The 18,933-nt window shown below is 47.5% G+C and overlaps 3 protein-coding genes across 5 annotated transcripts; all 3 read left to right on the forward strand.

The window, feature by feature from the left end:
* The first annotated feature begins 1,765 nt into the window (after nt 1-1,765).
* Nucleotides 1,766-2,810, forward strand: LOC115384454 (uncharacterized). Its single transcript, XM_030086728.1, has 2 exons — nt 1,766-1,814; nt 1,926-2,810. The coding sequence occupies exon 2, from the start codon at nt 1,935-1,937 to the stop codon at nt 2,808-2,810; it is 876 nt and encodes a 291-aa protein (XP_029942588.1). The 5' UTR covers nt 1,766-1,814; nt 1,926-1,934.
* Nucleotides 2,811-8,922: 6,112 nt separating this feature from the next.
* Nucleotides 8,923-10,221, forward strand: LOC115384444 (uncharacterized). Its single transcript, XM_030086720.1, has 2 exons — nt 8,923-8,971; nt 9,337-10,221. Exon 2 carries the CDS (start codon nt 9,346-9,348, stop codon nt 10,219-10,221), a length of 876 nt encoding a protein of 291 aa, XP_029942580.1. The 5' UTR covers nt 8,923-8,971; nt 9,337-9,345.
* Nucleotides 10,222-11,512: 1,291 nt separating this feature from the next.
* On the forward strand, nt 11,513-17,234 carry LOC115384455 (Golgi-associated plant pathogenesis-related protein 1-like). 3 transcript variants are annotated; one of them, XM_030086731.1, is made up of 6 exons: nt 11,513-11,624; nt 12,131-12,148; nt 12,326-12,535; nt 13,023-13,100; nt 13,265-13,408; nt 16,234-17,234. In XM_030086731.1, the coding sequence occupies exons 2-6, from the start codon at nt 12,142-12,144 to the stop codon at nt 16,407-16,409; spliced, it is 615 nt and encodes a 204-aa protein (XP_029942591.1). In that variant the 5' UTR covers nt 11,513-11,624; nt 12,131-12,141; the 3' UTR covers nt 16,410-17,234. The 3 variants fall into 3 exon arrangements, with proteins under 3 accessions (XP_029942591.1, XP_029942592.1, XP_029942590.1); XM_030086732.1 differs by having other exon boundaries at nt 11,570-11,624; nt 12,134-12,148; XM_030086730.1 differs by lacking the exons at nt 11,513-11,624; nt 12,131-12,148 and adding an exon at nt 12,149-12,241 and having other exon boundaries at nt 12,289-12,535.
* Nucleotides 17,235-18,933: the final 1,699 nt, after the last annotated feature.

Raw genomic sequence — 18,933 nt, forward strand, 5'->3', positions numbered from 1 at the left:
ACAGAACTGAATGGATGATGGATGATGACGGATGATTGCACCCCACAGAAAACACACAGAAAATGATCGAAACAAAATTTCCCTGGAACAACTCACTGGGGAGATGCAGTTTTTCATGGCCACTCAGTCTCTCTGTACCTGCCAGACTAAGAAAATCCTTTATCAATACAATAATTGTTGATCCAGTTCTGTCCCGGACTCCACATTGAGTAACTCTGCACTTATCTGTAGATGTGCTGACCTGAAGGTAAAACACAAACTATGCAGTCTATGTCATCTTCGTCTTCTGCTGCAGGGTTTAGATCCACTTTACCACATATTTACCAAATATGTGCATAGTTTCTTTTTCAATTACTAAATCAAAACATTTAGGTTTTTGGAAGCATCAGCTGTTATTACACACTCTCAACAGACAGGAGGAGCAGAACCAGTTTCTGTTGCATGGTGGGATTATTGGAGCAAATATTTTCTGTCCACACTAGATGGCAGCACATGAGAAGCTGTGAACATGAGGAGGAGAATCAACACAGGATGTGTCAAAAGATTCAGACTGATCTGGATCATTATGGATTTAATAAACTAAATGTCAAACCCAGCAGGAGTCCAGAACCAAGCAGGACCAAGCAGGACTGCAGAAAATGAAAGAAAAACACATAAAACAACCCTGACGAGAGTCAGAGATGCACCACAGTCTGTGGGAAAAATGCTCTTTGGACACATGAGACTGAGGCTTTTGAGTCAGTTTGTTGGTGCATAGTGTCCAAAACATAATCCCTAGCCACACACACACACACACACACACACACACACACACACACACACACAGACACCGAAGACCGAACATGGAAGACTGAACTCAACACAAACTGAAAACATTGGACTGACGTGTAATCAACTCAGAGCATTCAGAGATAAGGGATTCTGTGGAATCACCAGCGGAGACGAATTATCAGTGCTGCTGTATTAACTGGAATTTCACAATAAATTTGAAGGACTTGGTGACCAGGCATCCAAATATGCTTATTCAACATCGTATTTTGACCTCTGACTTTCAGCTGATCTTCGACCTGGACCTCTCAGCTGATTCTGGCTCCACTCTCATCCTCAGCTCACTGGCCCCGCTGGAAAGACTCTAACTTGAGTAGTTGGGGTCCAGAGGACATCGATGTTCTATTTCCTCCAGCTGACAGTATGAATCTCCCAGGTTGAGTTTGATAAAGTTCAGCACATCTTCACACATCTGATCAGTTTCACGTTTGACAAATGTTTTTATTGAAAATAAGCTCATATCAGTTCGGCTAGTGTCGGTTTCTGCGTCCACGTTGACGAATCTCCACGTGTCTGCTGTCCAGTTGACGGCCACAGTCCTCTCAGGTCTGCTTTAGCTTTTGTCTCTGGAGTTTCTTCGCATCTTGTTTCCACCGTGACTCTCACTGTTTGTCTTGTGGACAGGACATGTATGTTGAGTCGAGACACAAAAAAACAGACCAAGAGAAGGAGCCGACACTTGTCAGCTGTGAAATCGACTTGATTGATAACCGACGATGGAATGTGTGGAACAAGGAGGTGAGTACTGATAACTGTGTGGGACTGAATGATGGCAGTGTTGCATCATTCACAGGGATTTCTGCAGAATTTCACGGATATGGGCGGTCATTTGGCAATCAACATCCACGTGTCGGTCTCTATATAAAGACAGGTGATTCTTTGACAGAACAGCAGCATCCAGCAGCGACCAGCAGCATACAGCAGCGACCAGCAGCATCCAGCAGCATACAGCAGACTTCAGACCAGCAGCCACAGTCTGTCTTCACGTAAGTCTTCCTTTCCTCCACAGCGTTGAACTCTGATACGTCATCTTTGTTTCCTCACATTCTGTTTGACTCGATGTTCACTCGTGAACCTTTTCTTCTGATCTGATGCAGGAACCAAACATGCCGATCACTCAGATTGACGTTTCCCTGAATGAAATTGAAGAGAGTCAGCTCCGTGCAAATGGCTTCAGAAAGGATGAAGTCAACCTGAACAAAGGAGCAGGAGGCAACAAAGTCCACCTCTGGTACAAAGATGAGTGTGAAGGCCAGGCTCTCACCAGGATTCAGTTTTCTTACACTGATGACATGGCAAAGGGCCTTTCTGATGCAGGGTACCGCAAGGTCAACAAGAACCTCAACGCTGGAACAAGCGGAGCCAACGTCTTCCTGTGGTACTACAAGGGTGACACAGATGCTGATGTTGCCATCAAAGACCTTTACGTCTCCACAGACGCCGCCGACGAAGCCCAGAGGGTTCGATTCGGCTGGGAGAGGCTGACCTGTGATCTGAACCATCACGCTGGAGGAAACTGGGTCTACCTGTGGGTGGAGAGAGAAGTCCCAGTCTACATCAGGGACGTCACTGCCACCTCCACCTGGAAGAGTGACGTTGACCTCTTTCAGAGAGGTTACACCAGGATGGACGACAACACCAACAAGTTTGTGAACGGGGACCGGGTCTACATCTGGTACCTCAAGACCACCGACCAGCAGGAAGCCATCAAGGATCTGCAGGTCTCCACCAGTGATGACGAGTACAACAACATCCAACAACAAGGACACGACGTGGTCAACATGGATCTGAACAAGGGGACCGGAAGAAACCAGGTGTTCCTGTGGTACAAGAAGGATGGGAATCGCCCCGTAAAAGGCATGGGGCTGATCACTCAGCGAGCCGTCAAGCAGTACAAGGAGGTCGGGGCCCGCATCAAGGAGACCACTCAAGCCAGCAGCCCGTGTGGAAGTTTCACCTTGTACCTGTATTTCCACCACTGAGAGCTGTGATGGTGGCCGAGCTGAGCCTGCTCTCTGGCAACAGTGCAACCTTTCTAAAAGATTCCTCTCCAACCACTTTTTCTTCTTTAATGCCACAACATTTGACCGTTTGAACTCAAATTTAAATCATGCCATGAGTCCAGATGTTTGACACCTGAACAAATGGCTCTGAATCGCTTTTCTTTCATGACTTTCTGCTTCAATAAAAGGCTCATTTGCATCTCAAATCAGTTTTTGTCTCATTAGACCTCAACACACTCCTCCTTTCGAGCCCTGCAGCACCTCCTGCTGGACAGTCCTTTCTGAAAGCCAATCCTAAAACCAAGCAGCAGCAGAATCAGACATGCCAATATTAGCCATCACACCACAATCAAAAACCTTGAATCAAAGGAACACTGAGTGAACATGTCCAACAGGTCTTCGTAAAGTCTTGTCAGTCTTCAACCTGCAGTTTTAACAGGCAAGAACTGAGCACAGACTCCATAAGCACACCGCTGTCATTACTGACGATGGACTTGTCACTGAGCATGTTTTGCCCAAAAGTAGAGGTCAGGTTCAGGTCCTCTGAGGTCCTGAACACAAATGATCAGATCACACATTGCTATTACACTGGTAGATGTTGACGTGATAAAAAATACATCATATCTACAAGCAAAACATGAGTGTGGAAAAACATTCCCCCGAGACCCGAAGACAGTGAGCTGGATACGGCTAATGTTGCCCCTTCGAAATGAACACCGTAGTCCGTAGTCCCTTGAAGTCTTTATATTGAGCTCAGTTTTAAAAGGGTTTTTTGTACAAATGTCAACAAGGAAAAAGTCCAACGTCTTCGCCACGATCACATTTCTGCAGGCCACAGCCTGATAACTGATAACACGCCAGCTTGCCATGAACCGGCTGTGGACCTACGCTACATAACAAGACCACACCCCGAGCTTGGCGTGGACCGGGCGGTCACGTGACACGGGTTTCCTGAGATGTATCAAAATGAAACTGACTATAACGAATGTAATGACAATTGCAGAAGTTCCAAATAAACATATATACCGTTATACTCAGTGAACCAATAATACCAGATAAAGTGCAATAATGCATATGAAAAACCAGTGGGCAACACCAACCTCTATGGCATCTGGGTCTTCCCCAACTGTGGACGTCGGGGCTCTGTGGCGGGCTGCGGCCTTTTACCTGGACAGACCTCCTGGGTGCAGTTATCCAGCCTAATCGCTTGGGATATCAGATCGTCAAGCGTCCTTATATCCTCTCGGCGTGCCAGTTTGGCCTGGAGCTCCGAACGTAGCCCAAACAAAAACACTCCACACAGTGCTATGTCATTCCACCCGCTTGTGGCAGCCACCACCCGGAAGTCCACCAAGTAGTTGGCAATGGAACGACCTCCAGGTCTCATTGTCAGCAGCCGTCGGGAGAAATCCCCCTCCTCAGTGTGGTCAAAGGCCCTCTTAAACTCAGATAAGAAACAGGAGAAGGAATAGTTCACAAACGCGGCACTTCCGATGATGGCTCAGGCCGAGGTTAGCGCCCGTGAGTCTGGAAGGTTAGTTGAGCAATGGACGTATCGGTAGGGAACTCCTCCAGAGCCTGTTCAAAAACTAACTTGCACTGAAGCAGAAACCCACTTGCCCCTCCAACATCTGCCCCATACCTCGACGAAGTGGAGATGGAGATGATGCGTCGCTGGTCGAAGGCCGCTCCAGAGGCTACCAAGGGTGGGGGGTGGAACTGATGATGACCTAGATATCGGGCCCGAAGAGGGAGGCAGCAGAAAGGGGCAACCCCAAAACACCTTTCTGGTCCCGTTCCGCGAGGGAGGAGAGGCCAAGCCACAGGTGTCTCATACCGAGCTGAGCGCTGGCCATGGCACATCCTCCGTCGATCGCGATGGCCCGGCACATCCTCATCAGGACCTCGGCTGTATTCTGGATCTCTGCAATGTCCTCGGGTGACAACTCTGAACGCTCGTAGCAGAGTTTGTCAATGGAGCCTAGGAGGAATGTCATATTGTTAGCCAACGCAAATACCTGATTTCCGTTAGCATAACAGCGGTCCATAAAGGAAGCCATGCACCTGTCTCTCTCAGAGGGCAGCATGGGCTTATCACCGGGCCAGGGAGTGGAGGTGGGCAACAGGCAGAGTCTCACGGAGTCCTTGATGATCGGACGCCGGTGACACAGGGCCAGTCATCCACACAGCAGTACTCACGGTAGCCTTTTACCAGTCTCTTGGCGGTGAGAGGCGTACCTCAATCACGCTGCACGTTGTTCTGGAAAGACGGCACGGCAGGGCATAGAACCGCAGTCCGGGACCTGGCCCAGGACTGGATCGCTAACCCGAGTGCAAAGTCGTGCGGTGCCGGCTCGGGAAACTGAGGTGGAAGCGCCAACCCGGTGCGGTCCACAGCGGTGGTAAACAGTGCCGTAAGATGTTCCACAGGTTCACAGCGTGTGCCCAGACGGCTAGTTCTGGATACAGTCAACAGGGAATCATCGTGCTGCTCGGACCTCCCAGAGCTGGAAGAGTCGTGACAGCTCTGCAGGTACCCACCCGTATCGGCCCAGTTGGTGAAGGCGGGGGGAGTGGCGGCAAAGTCACCGCCGATCTCGTTGGTTGCGGAAGCCGGTGAAACGGCACCCACAGAGGCAGCTCGGCACTCGGTTTCTTCGAGCGGGAGAGCGAGGCAGGCTGGGCAGGAAGTCCGCTGGCTTTGGTGCTGCCAGCCGAGGCAGGTGAAGCAGCACACGTGCCGGTCTTGTTCGAGCAGCGGTGTGCCGCAGCCGCGGCAGTTGAGGGGCCCCACGCCGGAAGGCGACTCGGTTCAGGCCGGCTTGTCCATCTTTGTCTTTGTCTTTGTCTTTGTCTTTGTCTTTGTCTTTGAGGAACGCTCTATCGGGCTGAGAAAGAAGAAGTGAGCCGCTCGGTTATATCCCCTTGGAGCGGGGCAGGGCGTGTGCCAGCGCCCGGGCCTGATTGGCGCGGCAACTTTTTTGATCTGTCTCAGTGTCTGGCTGGCGCCAAAGGAGGGTTCCAATAGCGAAGCCCGTAGGTGGTCTAAGCACCACACGAAGTAGAATTCAATTTTAGCATTTTCTAGAAATTCTGAGCAAATAAAGGGGTTTTAAGTCCGGATTCAGAAGAAGTGAGAGGATCAGCAGGAAGTGTGTTCCTCAAGTGAGGAGTGGAGGAACTTACACCTGCTTCACCTCGTCTGACCCTGAACACCGAGTGAAGCTCTTCCTGAGGACTTCAGACTCTGAAGGCTTCATATTCTTTCAGTAAATCTGAGACGTATTCAGGCTCCAGACCATCTAGAACTTTATGAACCAGAGGCTGAAGTCAATCCTGTGAGCTCAGGTATAATGTGATGAGAGGGCTCTGGGTGAGCTGCAGCCGTCTGACAGAATTTAGAATGACACAGAGAAACGTCGCGTTTCAGGAATCCAGACCACTGGAAAAACACACATGAACACAGTTGTCTGAAGCTCGGTTGGTCAGAAATCCTTTCATGCTTTATTTTTCAGATGGATCTGAGCTGATTTTGCTCTCATCTTCATGTGGTTGTTGAATTTCAGGTCTGAATCTACAGTCACCTCCAGATCAGAGACTTCTGCACCAAGGACCCCCCAGAGAACCAGTCCGCTCAGAGCCAGAGCTGAGAGGCCTGTCTGCAGCAAGACCAATCGGAGGGAGACCCCCCATATCAACTCTGAGTTTGTCGGCCCTTCAGCAAAAAATGATGCAATCTCTGCAATAAAGGCATCAGTCACTATAAATTCAGCTTCATGCGTCACGTCTGTGGTTCACTGCAGTTCAGTGCTGCATGGGAGCGTTAAAAGCTGAACATATTCACACACACGTTTGTGTTGTTTGTTATTGATTGTCTTTGTGAAGGTGTGAAGGTGCCATGTTGTATTGTCTGAATGCATGCTGTATGTGCATCCTGTTCTTTCGAATGAGTTGATGTATTTGCCTTTGTTTAAGATGAGTTTAGACCCCAGGAAGAATAGAGACTTATATTCAGTGGCTCATGGGGATCTTAATAAATAAACAATAAACAATAAACACATTTAAATATGTTACTCATTATTTGAAATGGTTGAGCATGTAAATGAACTCCTTCAGCACAGAGTGGTGGAATTTCACACAATAATTGAAAGGACAGTCAGTCAGGAATGACTTCAACACTTTATAGTGGAAGATACTGAAACCAAATGTTGACTGGGGTGTCCAGACTGAGGTCACTGCCCAGAAAGTGGTGGCACAGAAAATGATCGAAACAAAACTTCCCTGGAGCAACTTATTGGGGAGATGCAGTTTTTAATGGTTCACACGAGATGGGAGCTCATGAGAAACTCTGAACACGATGTAAGAGAATCAACACAGGATATGTCTAAACATTCAGACTGATCTGGATCATTATGGATTTAATCAAGTGAATATCAAACCAAGCAGGAGTCCAGAACCAAGCAGGACAGCACAAAATGACAGAAGACCAGAAGACAAAAGAAAAACACACAAAACAACCCTGACAAGAGTCAGAGATGCACCACAGTCTGTGGGGAAAATGGTCTTTGGACACATGAGACTGAGGCTTTTGAGTCAGTTTATTGGTGCATAGTGTCCAAAACATAATCCCTAGCGCCACACACACACACACACACACGCACAGTCTTGTATTTCTATCCTTGTGGGGACCGTCCATTGACTCCCATTCATGTCTAGCCCCTAACCCTGACCCTTACCCTAACCCTAACCCACACCACAACAAAGCCTAACCCTAAAGAAATGTTTTTGCACTTTTACTTTTTTCAGTAACAACAACATGGTCAAGAAAACACTGTTTCTCCTACTTAGGACCGGAAAAAGGTCCCCACAAGGCACGTCGTTCCACGTTTTGCTATCCTTGTGGGGACATTTGGCCCCAACAAGGATAGAAATACAAGAACGCACACACACACACACACACACACACACACACACACACACACACACACACACACACACACACACACACACACACACACACACACTAAATGTTAATAAGTATGCACAAATAACTAATAATTGTTGGCTCAAACTCACAGCTGTCCTCGTTTCTAAAAACCTCCGCAGTCGTGAAGCACTGTGACACTGAACGTCTAGAGCTGGATTCAAAAGCGTCCTGACAGTCACACAAGGCCGAATATGGAAGACTGAACTCAACACAAACTGAAAACATTGGACTGACGTGTAATCAACTCAGAGCATTCAGAGATAAGGGATTCTGTGGAATCACCAGCGGAGACGAATTATCAGTGCTGCTGTATTAACTGGAATTTCACAATAAATTTGAAGGACTTGGTGACCAGGCATCCAAATATGCTTATTCAACATCGTATTTTGACCTCTGACTTTCAGCTGATCTTCGACCTGGACCTCTCAGCTGATTCTGGCTCCACTCTCATCCTCAGCTCACTGGCCCCGCTGGAAAGACTCTAACTTGAGTAGTTGGGGTCCAGAGGACATCGATGTTCTATTTCCTCCAGCTGACAGTATGAATCTCCCAGGTTGAGTTTGATAAAGTTCAGCACATCTTCACACATCTGATCAGTTTCACGTTTGACAAATGTTTTTATTGAAAATAAGCTCATATCAGTTCGGCTAGTGTCGGTTTCTGCGTCCACGTTGACGAATCTCCACGTGTCTGCTGTCCAGTTGACGGCCACAGTCCTCTCAGGTCTGCTTTAGCTTTTGTCTCTGGAGTTTCTTCGCATCTTGTTTCCACCGTGACTCTCACTGTTTGTCTTGTGGACAGGACATGTATGTTGAGTCGAGACACAAAAAAACAGGCCAAGAGAAGGAGCCGACACTTGTCAGCTGTGAAATCGACTTGATTGATAACCGACGATGGAATGTGTGGAACAAGGAGGTGAGTACTGATAACTGTGTGGGACTGAATGATGGCAGTGTTGCATCACTCACAGGGATTTCTGCAGAATTTCACGGATATGGGCGGTCATTTGGCAATCAACATCCACGTGTCGGTCTCTATATAAAGACAGGTGATTCTTTGACAGAACAGCAGCATCCAGCAGCGACCAGCAGCATACAGCAGCGACCAGCAGCATACAGCAGACTTCAGACCAGCAGCCACAGTCTGTCTTCACGTAAGTTCCTTTCCTCCATGTTGACTCGTCCTGTTTCCTCGCATGCGGTGGCCAGCCACATCCAGGAACCTGATGCGGGTCCAGGATCTTCTTCAGAGATGTGAAAGTCTTAAAAATGATCCTTGTCTGCAATATAATGAAGCAGTTTGATGTTTCACAGTTTGTACGTTCACATCAAGCTCACGGTCCAGGTGGAGCTTATTGTCCTCAAGAGGACAGTTTGTGGTAGAGTCAGCAGAGAAACAGGAAACACTGACAGAGCTCATACAATACACAGCGTTGAACTCTGATACGTCATCTTTGTTTCCTCACATTCTGTTTGACTCGATGTTCACTCGTGAACCTTTTCTTCTGATCTGATGCAGGAACCAAACATGCCGATCACTCAGATTGACGTTTCCCTGAATGAAATTGAAGAGAGTCAGCTCCGTGCAAATGGCTTCAGAAAGGATGAAGTCAACCTGAACAAAGGAGCAGGAGGCAACAAAGTCCACCTCTGGTACAAAGATGAGTGTGAAGGCCAGGCTCTCACCAGGATTCAGTTTTCTTACACTGATGACATGGCAAAGGGCCTTTCTGATGCAGGGTACCGCAAGGTCAACAAGAACCTCAACGCTGGAACAAGCGGAGCCAACGTCTTCCTGTGGTACTACAAGGGTGACACAGATGCTGATGTTGCCATCAAAGACCTTTACGTCTCCACAGACGCCGCCGACGAAGCCCAGAGGGTTCGATTCGGCTGGGAGAGGCTGACCTGTGATCTGAACCATCACGCTGGAGGAAACTGGGTCTACCTGTGGGTGGAGAGAGAAGTCCCAGTCTACATCAGGGACGTCACTGCCACCTCCACCTGGAAGAGTGACGTTGACCTCTTTCAGAGAGGTTACACCAGGATGGACGACAACACCAACAAGTTTGTGAACGGGGACCGGGTCTACATCTGGTACCTCAAGACCACCGACCAGCAGGAAGCCATCAAGGATCTGCAGGTCTCCACCAGTGATGACGAGTACAACAACATCCAACAACAAGGACACGACGTGGTCAACATGGATCTGAACAAGGGGACCGGAAGAAACCAGGTGTTCCTGTGGTACAAGAAGGATGGGAATCGCCCCGTAAAAGGCATGGGGCTGATCACTCAGCGAGCCGTCAAGCAGTACAAGGAGGTCGGGGCCCGCATCAAGGAGACCACTCAAGCCAGCAGCCCGTGTGGAAGTTTCACCTTGTACCTGTATTTCCACCACTGAGAGCTGTGATGGTGGCCGAGCTGAGCCTGCTCTCTGGCAACAGTGCAACCTGTCTAAAAGATTCCTCTCCAACCACTTTTTCTTCTTTAATGCCACAACATTTAACCGTTTGAATTCAAATTTAAATCATGCCATGAGTCCAGATGTTTGACACCTGAACAAATGGCTCTGAATCGCTTTTCTTTCATGACTTCCTGCTTCAATAAAAGGCTCATTTGCATCTCAAATCAGTTTTTGTCTCATTAGACCTCAACACACTCCTCCTTTCGAGCCCTGCAGCACCTCCTGCTGGACAGTCCTTTCTGAAAGCGAATCCTAAAACCAAGCAGCAGCAGAATCAGACATGCCAATATTAGCCATCACACCACAATCAAAAACCTTGAATCAAAGGAACACTGAGTGAACATGTTCAACAGGTCTTCGTAAAGTCTTGTCAGTCTTCAACCTGCAGTTTTAACAGGCAAGAACTGAGCACAGACTCCATAAGCACACCGCTGTCATTACTGACGATGGACTTGTCACTGAGCATGTTTTGCCCAAAAGTAGAGGTCAGGTTCAGGTCCTCTGAGGTCCTGAACACAAATGATCAGATCACACATTCCTATTGCATTGGTAGATGTTGACGTGACAAAAAAATACAACAAAATACAAGCAAAACATGAGTGTGAAAAGACATTCCCCCAAGACCTGAAGACACACTGCAGGCTACAGCAGCCACAGTGGAGGTTACAGCTACTAGTTCAGGCCAAAATGGAGGTTTTCATCTCCTGGAGTTCGGGAGTTAAGACCACAGTCAAGGTCTCATCTGAAGAGGGGTTCGTTGAGGCTGAAATAAAGGGGCTACAGCTGCGACAGCTGACACTTTGGTCCACAGTGGAAGTTTAGTGTGTGTTTGAGGTTCATCTGGAACCCATCCACTGGGCTCTCTCACACAGAACCAAAACAGAACCCATCCACTGGACTTCACAGAGAACGTTCTCATTTATGATGTCCTCTCTTTGAGTCTCTGTTTTTGATGTTAAACTCTTCTCATGTGTAACTGATGTGATGCAAAAGTGACAATGATAATGTGTAATATTATTCTTACTAATAATAATTACTTACACTCATGAGAGACTCGCCCGGACTAACCAAAGCACTGGTCTGTATCTGTCAGGTGAGCAACGAAATACCATCAAACCAGAAGAACAGGTTTGCCAGCATTTCCGATGACCTTCGAATTCAGTGAGCTCATTGCTGAAGTACATGATTCAAAGACAGAAGATGGCGGGTGAGCACCAGGTGTCTGTCTCCTCCTCCATGTGGAGATGAGGAGGAGTCCAGCTCCTGGACATAAACGCCCGACCAGAGACGGCGGGAGGAACCTCATCTCCACTGGACTGTCAGGAGACGCTGAGAGCAAAGTAAGTGTTTCAGCTTGGTCTGGGACGATACGCCGTTTGATCAACCATTTGTCATAAAAACACGTGAGATTAATTGATCGCGGTGAATTTCGATAATCGGTATTGTTGCCAGTGTCCTCACAGATCAGCGCAGAGGTTGAGTCCAGCTTTTTACACCCTAGAAAGTTGGCAAAGGTGAAGGCCATTCTCACACACCAGTAATTTGAAACAATGTAATTAATGTAATTCATTCAACATGCTTCATAAAGCTCTTAAATATTAAGTAAATTATGTTTGATTTGAGTGTCCTTCTATGTGTGAGATCACAGAACTGCTGCTCACCTGTGAAAACAGCGTTGTTTGGGTTATTTTAAATCAATATTTATTTCAATTTAAGGGAGTCCAAAAAAGTTGGACACCATAATGCCAGTTGGACCTTTTTTGTTCAAGGATAATTTATGACATATAAATAATTCATGTTATTTATCATCTTTCACTGGCTTTTTGTTTCGTTTCATTCTCCACAGCAGCTAAGAAAATGGCAGGTAAGAGTTTTCGTTTCACAGCCCACGGAAAAACACATGAACACAGGAAGTCCGAATGTCCGTGTTCTTCCATTGTCACACTCATTAGGATTTCATGAGCCTCATGGGTGTATTGACATTCGTACAAATGTTAATACACCCATGAGGCTCATCAAATCCTAATGTGCGTCGCTGCAGACCTAAGTTTTCAGGAGGAGTTCCTCGAGAGCCACAACGCCTACAGGGCAGCACACGGCGCGCCGCCGCTGACCCTGAGCGACTCACTGACGGCCTCGGCTCAGAGGTGGGCCGACTACCTGTTGCAGCTGGGCCAGATGCAGCACAGCAACATGGGCACCGGAGAGAACATTTACTGCAAGTGGGGCTCCTCGTCTGAGGCTCTAACAGGTCAGTTACCGTCTGGTCCTGCAGGCGCACAGTGCTTTTTGTTTTTAATGTCACTGGATCATAGGGGTGGAAATCTCACACACACCTTTGGGTCACCAGCTAGCCTCAGAGATCCCCTGCCAACCATGACGCCGCCATGCAGGCAAGCATGCCAAACATAACATCAGTGATTAACAAAGAAGATTCATTTGTGGGAGATTGTGCAGCCGGACATTTTGCTTGTCTCCAAGAAGAATGCAAGTTTGGCGATTTTGATGATAAAAATTGAACAGATTAGTATCATGAGAAAGTTGAGGGAGTTACAGAAGTTTAGTGCACACGCCAACACTCAAATCTTCAGATTCATTCACTGTTTCCTTCTTCTTTGTGTCAGACCAACAGAAGCGCTGTGCGAACACCAACAAAATTTTTGGTTGAAGCTTCATTTTTGTAGTGAACGTCTCTCATAGAAGCTCCCCCGGCTAATTGTCTGTCTGTGACCGTGCAGGGAGAGAAGCCGTGGACAAATGGTACAGCGAGATCAAGGACTACGACTATAGATATCCTGGATTCAGATACAACACCGGTAAAGCACGAAGAAAGCACATGTAGACACATATAGAATGTGATGCTAATGCTAATGCTAACTCGATGATCACTGAGTGATAGCCACTATTCTGGTATGTTTTCCCGTCGGACTGGTTACTGTGTGTGGCTGAGGCTTTCCGACTGCTATTGTTCTTGCTGTAGGTCACTTCACTCAGGTGGTGTGGAGGTCCAGCACTGACCTGGGCGTGGGCGTGGCCACCGATGGCCACAGGGTCTTTGTGGTGGGCCAGTACCTCCCACCTGGCAACTACAGCAACCGCTTTGAGGACAACGTTCGCCCAAAAGGTAATGCGTCGCATTTATTTCCCCCGCTGCTTTTTTAGCGAGCTATACATCTCTGCGCATTGGGAGAATACAGAGTCAGAGAAGCAAGTCTTTCAGGACAAAGGTTTCAGAAGGCAATTCAACTATTGTGTGTCAACAAAAACTCAGTACTGCCAACTAGTGGGTCGGAGGGAGATGACAAACTGAAAATTAGCATTATCAACAAAACAAAAAAAAACAAATGATCAAAAAAAAAACAAAAATACTGTAGCAGCCACTGAAGAGTAATGGGGCGGGGGTGGAGCAAAGGACCACGGGGAGTACTGACTTTATGTGTTGCCTGAGTGACACCCTGAGCTGAGGTGAGGCGGCTGGTGAACACACCCCTTGGAGTGAGATGTGTGTGTGGTTCAAAATAAAGGCATCCTGAGCAACACAATCTGCCTCTTTGTTCCTGTGACGGCATTATATTGGTGTCAGAAGTGGGATCAGGATGGCAGCTGATGCATCCAACCTTGTATAACCTGAGAGAGGTCTTCACAGCCATCCACCGGGCTGTGCTGAAAATTAAACCAGCTAAGTGCAGCTTGCTTACCGGAGAGTTTCTTGATCACGTCGTCAGTGAGAACAGGGTGGCCATGGATACAGCCAAGGTGGCCATAGATAAAGACTGGCCCTCACCCACGAATGTTAGCGAGCTGTGGAGCTTCCAGGGACTTGCGTCATCAAGGGCTTCGCCACAACCACCAGCCTGCTCCACCACCTGACGGACATAGGGCAGCCGTTACCGGTGGGACAACAACTGCTCCGCCACCCCCCAGCAGCTCCGGATGGCCCTGACAGAGGGTCCAGTCCTGGCCTTTCCAAATCCTCACCAACCCTTCATCCCGGGCACAAATGCCAGCAACACAGGAGTTGGGGCGGTGCTGGCACAGCTGGTAGACAGGGGGAGCGCACAGAGGCATACTTCAGCCGCTCCCTGAGTCGCACGGAGAGGAATTACTGTGTGACATGGTTGGAGCTGCTGACTGTGGTTGCGGCTGTGCAGAACTTCAGGCCATATCTGCAGGGCAGTCGCCTCACCCTCTGGACTGATCACACCTCCCTCACCTGGCTGCTAATCTTCAAGCAGGCAGAAGGACAGGTGGTGTGGTGGTTAGACACTGCAGAGCTATGACTTTGAGCTGCAGCATTAGGCCGGGAGTTTCCATGATAACGCAGATGTGCTCTCCCTGACAGCAGAGTGCCATTACGGCCACCACCAGGAGGACAGATACCACTTGCCATCAGTGGCAGTCACTGCAGCCACTGAGCTCATGACTCCGCTGTGCCCAGAGGAGCTAAAACAGCAGCAGGAGGCCGGCCCAACCCTGACGGAAGTAAAGAGCTGGTTGGAGGATGAACGGTGACCAGAGTGGACGGAGGTGTCAGCTCAGAGCCAGGAGCTGAAATCATACTACTCTCAACTGGGCAGCAGTGAGCGACAGGTTGCTGTATCGATGATGGCAAGCTGCGTGGCGAGGCAACGACATCCTCCAGCTGCTGGTTCCTCGTGCACTCTGCTCTCAAGTCCTCCAGATGACACATGGTTCAGCAGCAGCGAGTCACTGCAGGAATGCTAAGACTCTTCACCACCTCCGGGGGCGGTTCTACTGGCCTGGCTGAGCTGGTGACGTGGAGCTCTACCTTCACTGCTGCGATGACTGCACGACTCTGAAAGGCCCGTCCCAATGCTCCCGCGCCCTGCTGCAGCAGTACCTGGTGGGGGCCCCAGTGGAGAGAGTGGGGGTGGATATCCTCGGGCCATTTCTAGTGACGGAGGCTGGACACCGCCATGTCCTTGTGGCTGTGGGTTATTTTATAAAGCGAAGTGTCCTGAGGCGTATGCTGTGCCAGATCAAAGCTCAGCCACCACAGCAGAGAAGCTGGTGGAGGTGATGTTCTCAGGCTTTGGGTTCCCCGCCGAGCTCCACAGCGACCAGGGCAGGAACTTTGAGGCACAGGCGTCTGATGAGTTCTGCCGGAGGTTAGGGGTACACGGAGGTTAGACGTCCCCCCACTTGGACAATTCTGTGATGGCTGTGGGTGTCGCCGGGACAGCTGATCCCTTGGGAGGGGCCTGTGTAGCGGTTGCTGAGGGGACACGAGTGGCGCAAAGGTCAATGGGAAGTACTGTCTTTATTTGTGTGTTGCCTTAGTGACATCCTGAGCCAATGTGAAGCGGCTGGTGAGCACACCCCTTGGAGTGAGACATACAGTATGTGTGTGGTTCAAAATAAAGGCATCCTGAGCAACACAATCTGCCTCTTCATTCCTGCATAGGCACTGACGTCGTTACACTACTATCAACATGAATATGTGGACCACAATTCAGGATTACCAACCTACAAAAACACAGACGTCAGTAAAATCAGCTGACTAGAAAAAACACCAACAGATAAACAAAATAGAATTCAAAATGCTAAACAAAAAATCACATATGCCAAAACAGAACCAAACCGTTTACCAGCACTCCCCCAATGAAAGACAGGTCCATCACACCCCCACCCACCCTCAACCAGCAACAAGGTCAATGTTTCTGGTGAAATCTACTCATATTTAGAGGAAATGGACAAACATAGATGCAAGGAAGAGCCAAAACATTGAAGGAGGACAGTGATGCTGAGTAGGAAAGAGATAATGGAGAACAGTGAATCAGGTGTCAGGACCCATTAGGAGGTCAGCTGATAGTCAGACGCTTGATTAACATTTCAAACTATATAGACAATAATATGTGTACACATATATGTGTATTGCTTGACAATGATCCATTCTCATGTTTTTGTATCCCTGTTCTCTTTTCCAAGGAGAAGAACTGGTGGGTGATCAGGAGTCTGCTGAAGAGAATGAAGAGGAACAACAAGATGAAGAGGAATGTGATGGTGAAGAGGAATGTGAAGATGAAGAGGAATGTGAAGATGAAGAGGAATGTGAAGATGAAGAGGAATATGAAGATGAAGAGGAATGTGAAGATGAAGAGTAAAGTTAAGTTGTACCTGGAGCCTGTATATACCTTGTTCCTCACCATGGAGAACACCCCAAAGTGCCAATCCTGAAATATTACAAGCAACTTGAGATCTAAACAAGTTGTTCAGCTGGTTGAGTTGCCTAAAGTGCAGCCTCCACCTCTGTTCCACTTCAATTTTTGTGTGGAAAAGTTGATGAACACAGATTGTGAGGATTAGATTTGGGCTCCATTGACACGACACATTTTGAGTGAAAGTGCATCGTTTTTGCCGTTGACACAACCGCAGAGCCCGAGCGTCTTTGAAAAAGTTTCCACCTTAAGAGTCGTTCAAAAACCAGCTCCAAGCACCATTGAACATTGACAGTATAAGCATTTTGACCTGAAATTGGTGTCTTTAACTTCTTTCTATGGTTGAGAGAGAAGCGCTTTGGGAATAGGATGTTGCTTTTACTGCCTGTCACTTACCCACAGAGTCTGTGGGAATTTTTAAATCCCTGCTGAAAACCCACCTCTTTTCTTTGGCCTTCAGCTACGTTTTACCTTGTCTTTAGTCTCTTGTGTTCGAGTTCAAGATGTGTTTTAATGATTGTCTATTAATTTTGTCTTTTCACCTTTTATGATTGCTTTTATTCTTTGCACTTTTGTGAAGCACTTTAGCACGGCTATACTGTTTGTAAATGTGCTATATAAATAAATTTGACTTGACTTACGTGAACCATGTCAGTGCCTTTCTAGACACAGAGGTGCTTGTTTTTCACTGTCCTACATTTTCGATTAACTGATTGACCTTTTCTGAATCATGGCTTTTTGAAATAAACACTTTCTGCTTGTACATCATCATTTCAATGTGCAAATGTACTTTTTACATCGTTACCGTCATCGCATGTCTTCTTCAGCTATCTGGTGGTGGAACCATGTAGCCACGTGGCGGTTTGTCCCTCCATCTGACCTGCTACTCCCACCCTCATCAAATCAATCCAATCGGCAAACTTAACGGTTTCTGAATGGTGCTGTGTAAAAAAAAAAAAAAAAACTGCCATCTCTCTATTATTTAGGTTGATTTATTTACATTTTAAACGGAGGCATTGCCCCTTGAGATAAGTGATCTCGTTTTCGAGGGGGACCTCCACATTAACTGAAAATGAATAGTACAGGTGCACAGTCAGAGCAACAAATCTATTGTAGTACAAAAACAAGAACATCAAAACTAGAAACAACAAAAAGCAACGGAATAAATAGCCCCCCCCCCCCTCCATCTTCCGGAAACAGTGTTGGTTCTAGGAACTGTAAAATGAACTTGATCCGTGTGTCGAAGGCTATACAGAGTATGACAAGGCACAAGATATTGCTTCAAGTATTCTGGGCAGTTAAAGTAGATGCATCTAAAGATAAACAGCAACCAGTGATAGTTTCTTCTAGCAGAAGGTGAGAGCCAAGACAACTTCTCATATAAAACGCAGAGGTGTGTCCTATAGGGGCAGCGGAGGATAAATCTACAGACTGTTATAAGCCACATCTAGAGAATGTAAACAGGTGGAGGTAGCATTAAAATAGACATCTGCATAGTCAAGAATAGGTAGCAGTAACCGATTGGCTACTCTTGTTCTTACCCGATAACTAAAACAGCTCACAGATTGATACAAGGCTCTTAGACTATAGTTGAGTTCATTAGTTGTATTTATGTGTTTCAAAGGAAAAGTCTTTTTCTAACTGTGGCAATGATGGGATGGATAATTTAATGAAGATATATTATTGAACCCGACAACGCCACCCTGGGAATTTCACCCAAGGAATTATTCAAAGTACGAAGGCGCACTGGTTCGTTGCCCGGAAGAACGGCTTGAGACGTGGTTGCACTGATAAAAAAACAAAATTTTATTAACAAATTGGTTTAAAATAACATTCACACCATAAAACTCAGGGGGGAGGGGAAAGGGAGAATTTACCTTGGCTGAGGCCTAGTGAGTAGGCCCGGGTTCGAGAGGTGGAGGGACCATCCAAAAGAAAAATAAATCAATCGAAATCACCCAACCTGTGGCATACACACAAAAAATACTCCCACCACCAGGAACACGCAAAGAAAATGGAGGGACACCATCGCCGGGTCACCAACACCGCCACCACCAGCCTCCAGCCACTGAAAAAGGGGAAGGGAATAAAACAGTGGGGTTGCAATCAAAAGAAATGAAAATTAACAAAAGATACACATAACACAAAACACACGTTCACACACTCATTCATACTGAAGGTGGGGGCGGAGAGCCCCCGTTTAAGACCGTGCCTCGGCCTGCACAAGGCATGGGGGATTTGGCTCCATCGTAGCTGCTGTGCCGTCGTCGGATCTCCTCAGCGTCACAGGCAGATGGCGTTATACAGATTGGGGGGTATCAGAAACAAAGACTTGTGACAAAGCAGCTCAACCCCAGCAGCTGGAGACAATCAGCTGGAGACAAAGCAGCAGTCCAGCACTACCAGCCGATCACAGCGGCGCCTGGATCAATGAAATACTATTATTAGACTAATTCATGCCGAGGGACTG

The sequence above is a fragment of the Salarias fasciatus genome, unplaced genomic scaffold (assembly GCF_902148845.1).
Source record: "Salarias fasciatus unplaced genomic scaffold, fSalaFa1.1, whole genome shotgun sequence".
In the NCBI taxonomy this organism is placed as follows: Eukaryota; Metazoa; Chordata; class Actinopteri; order Blenniiformes; family Blenniidae; genus Salarias; species Salarias fasciatus.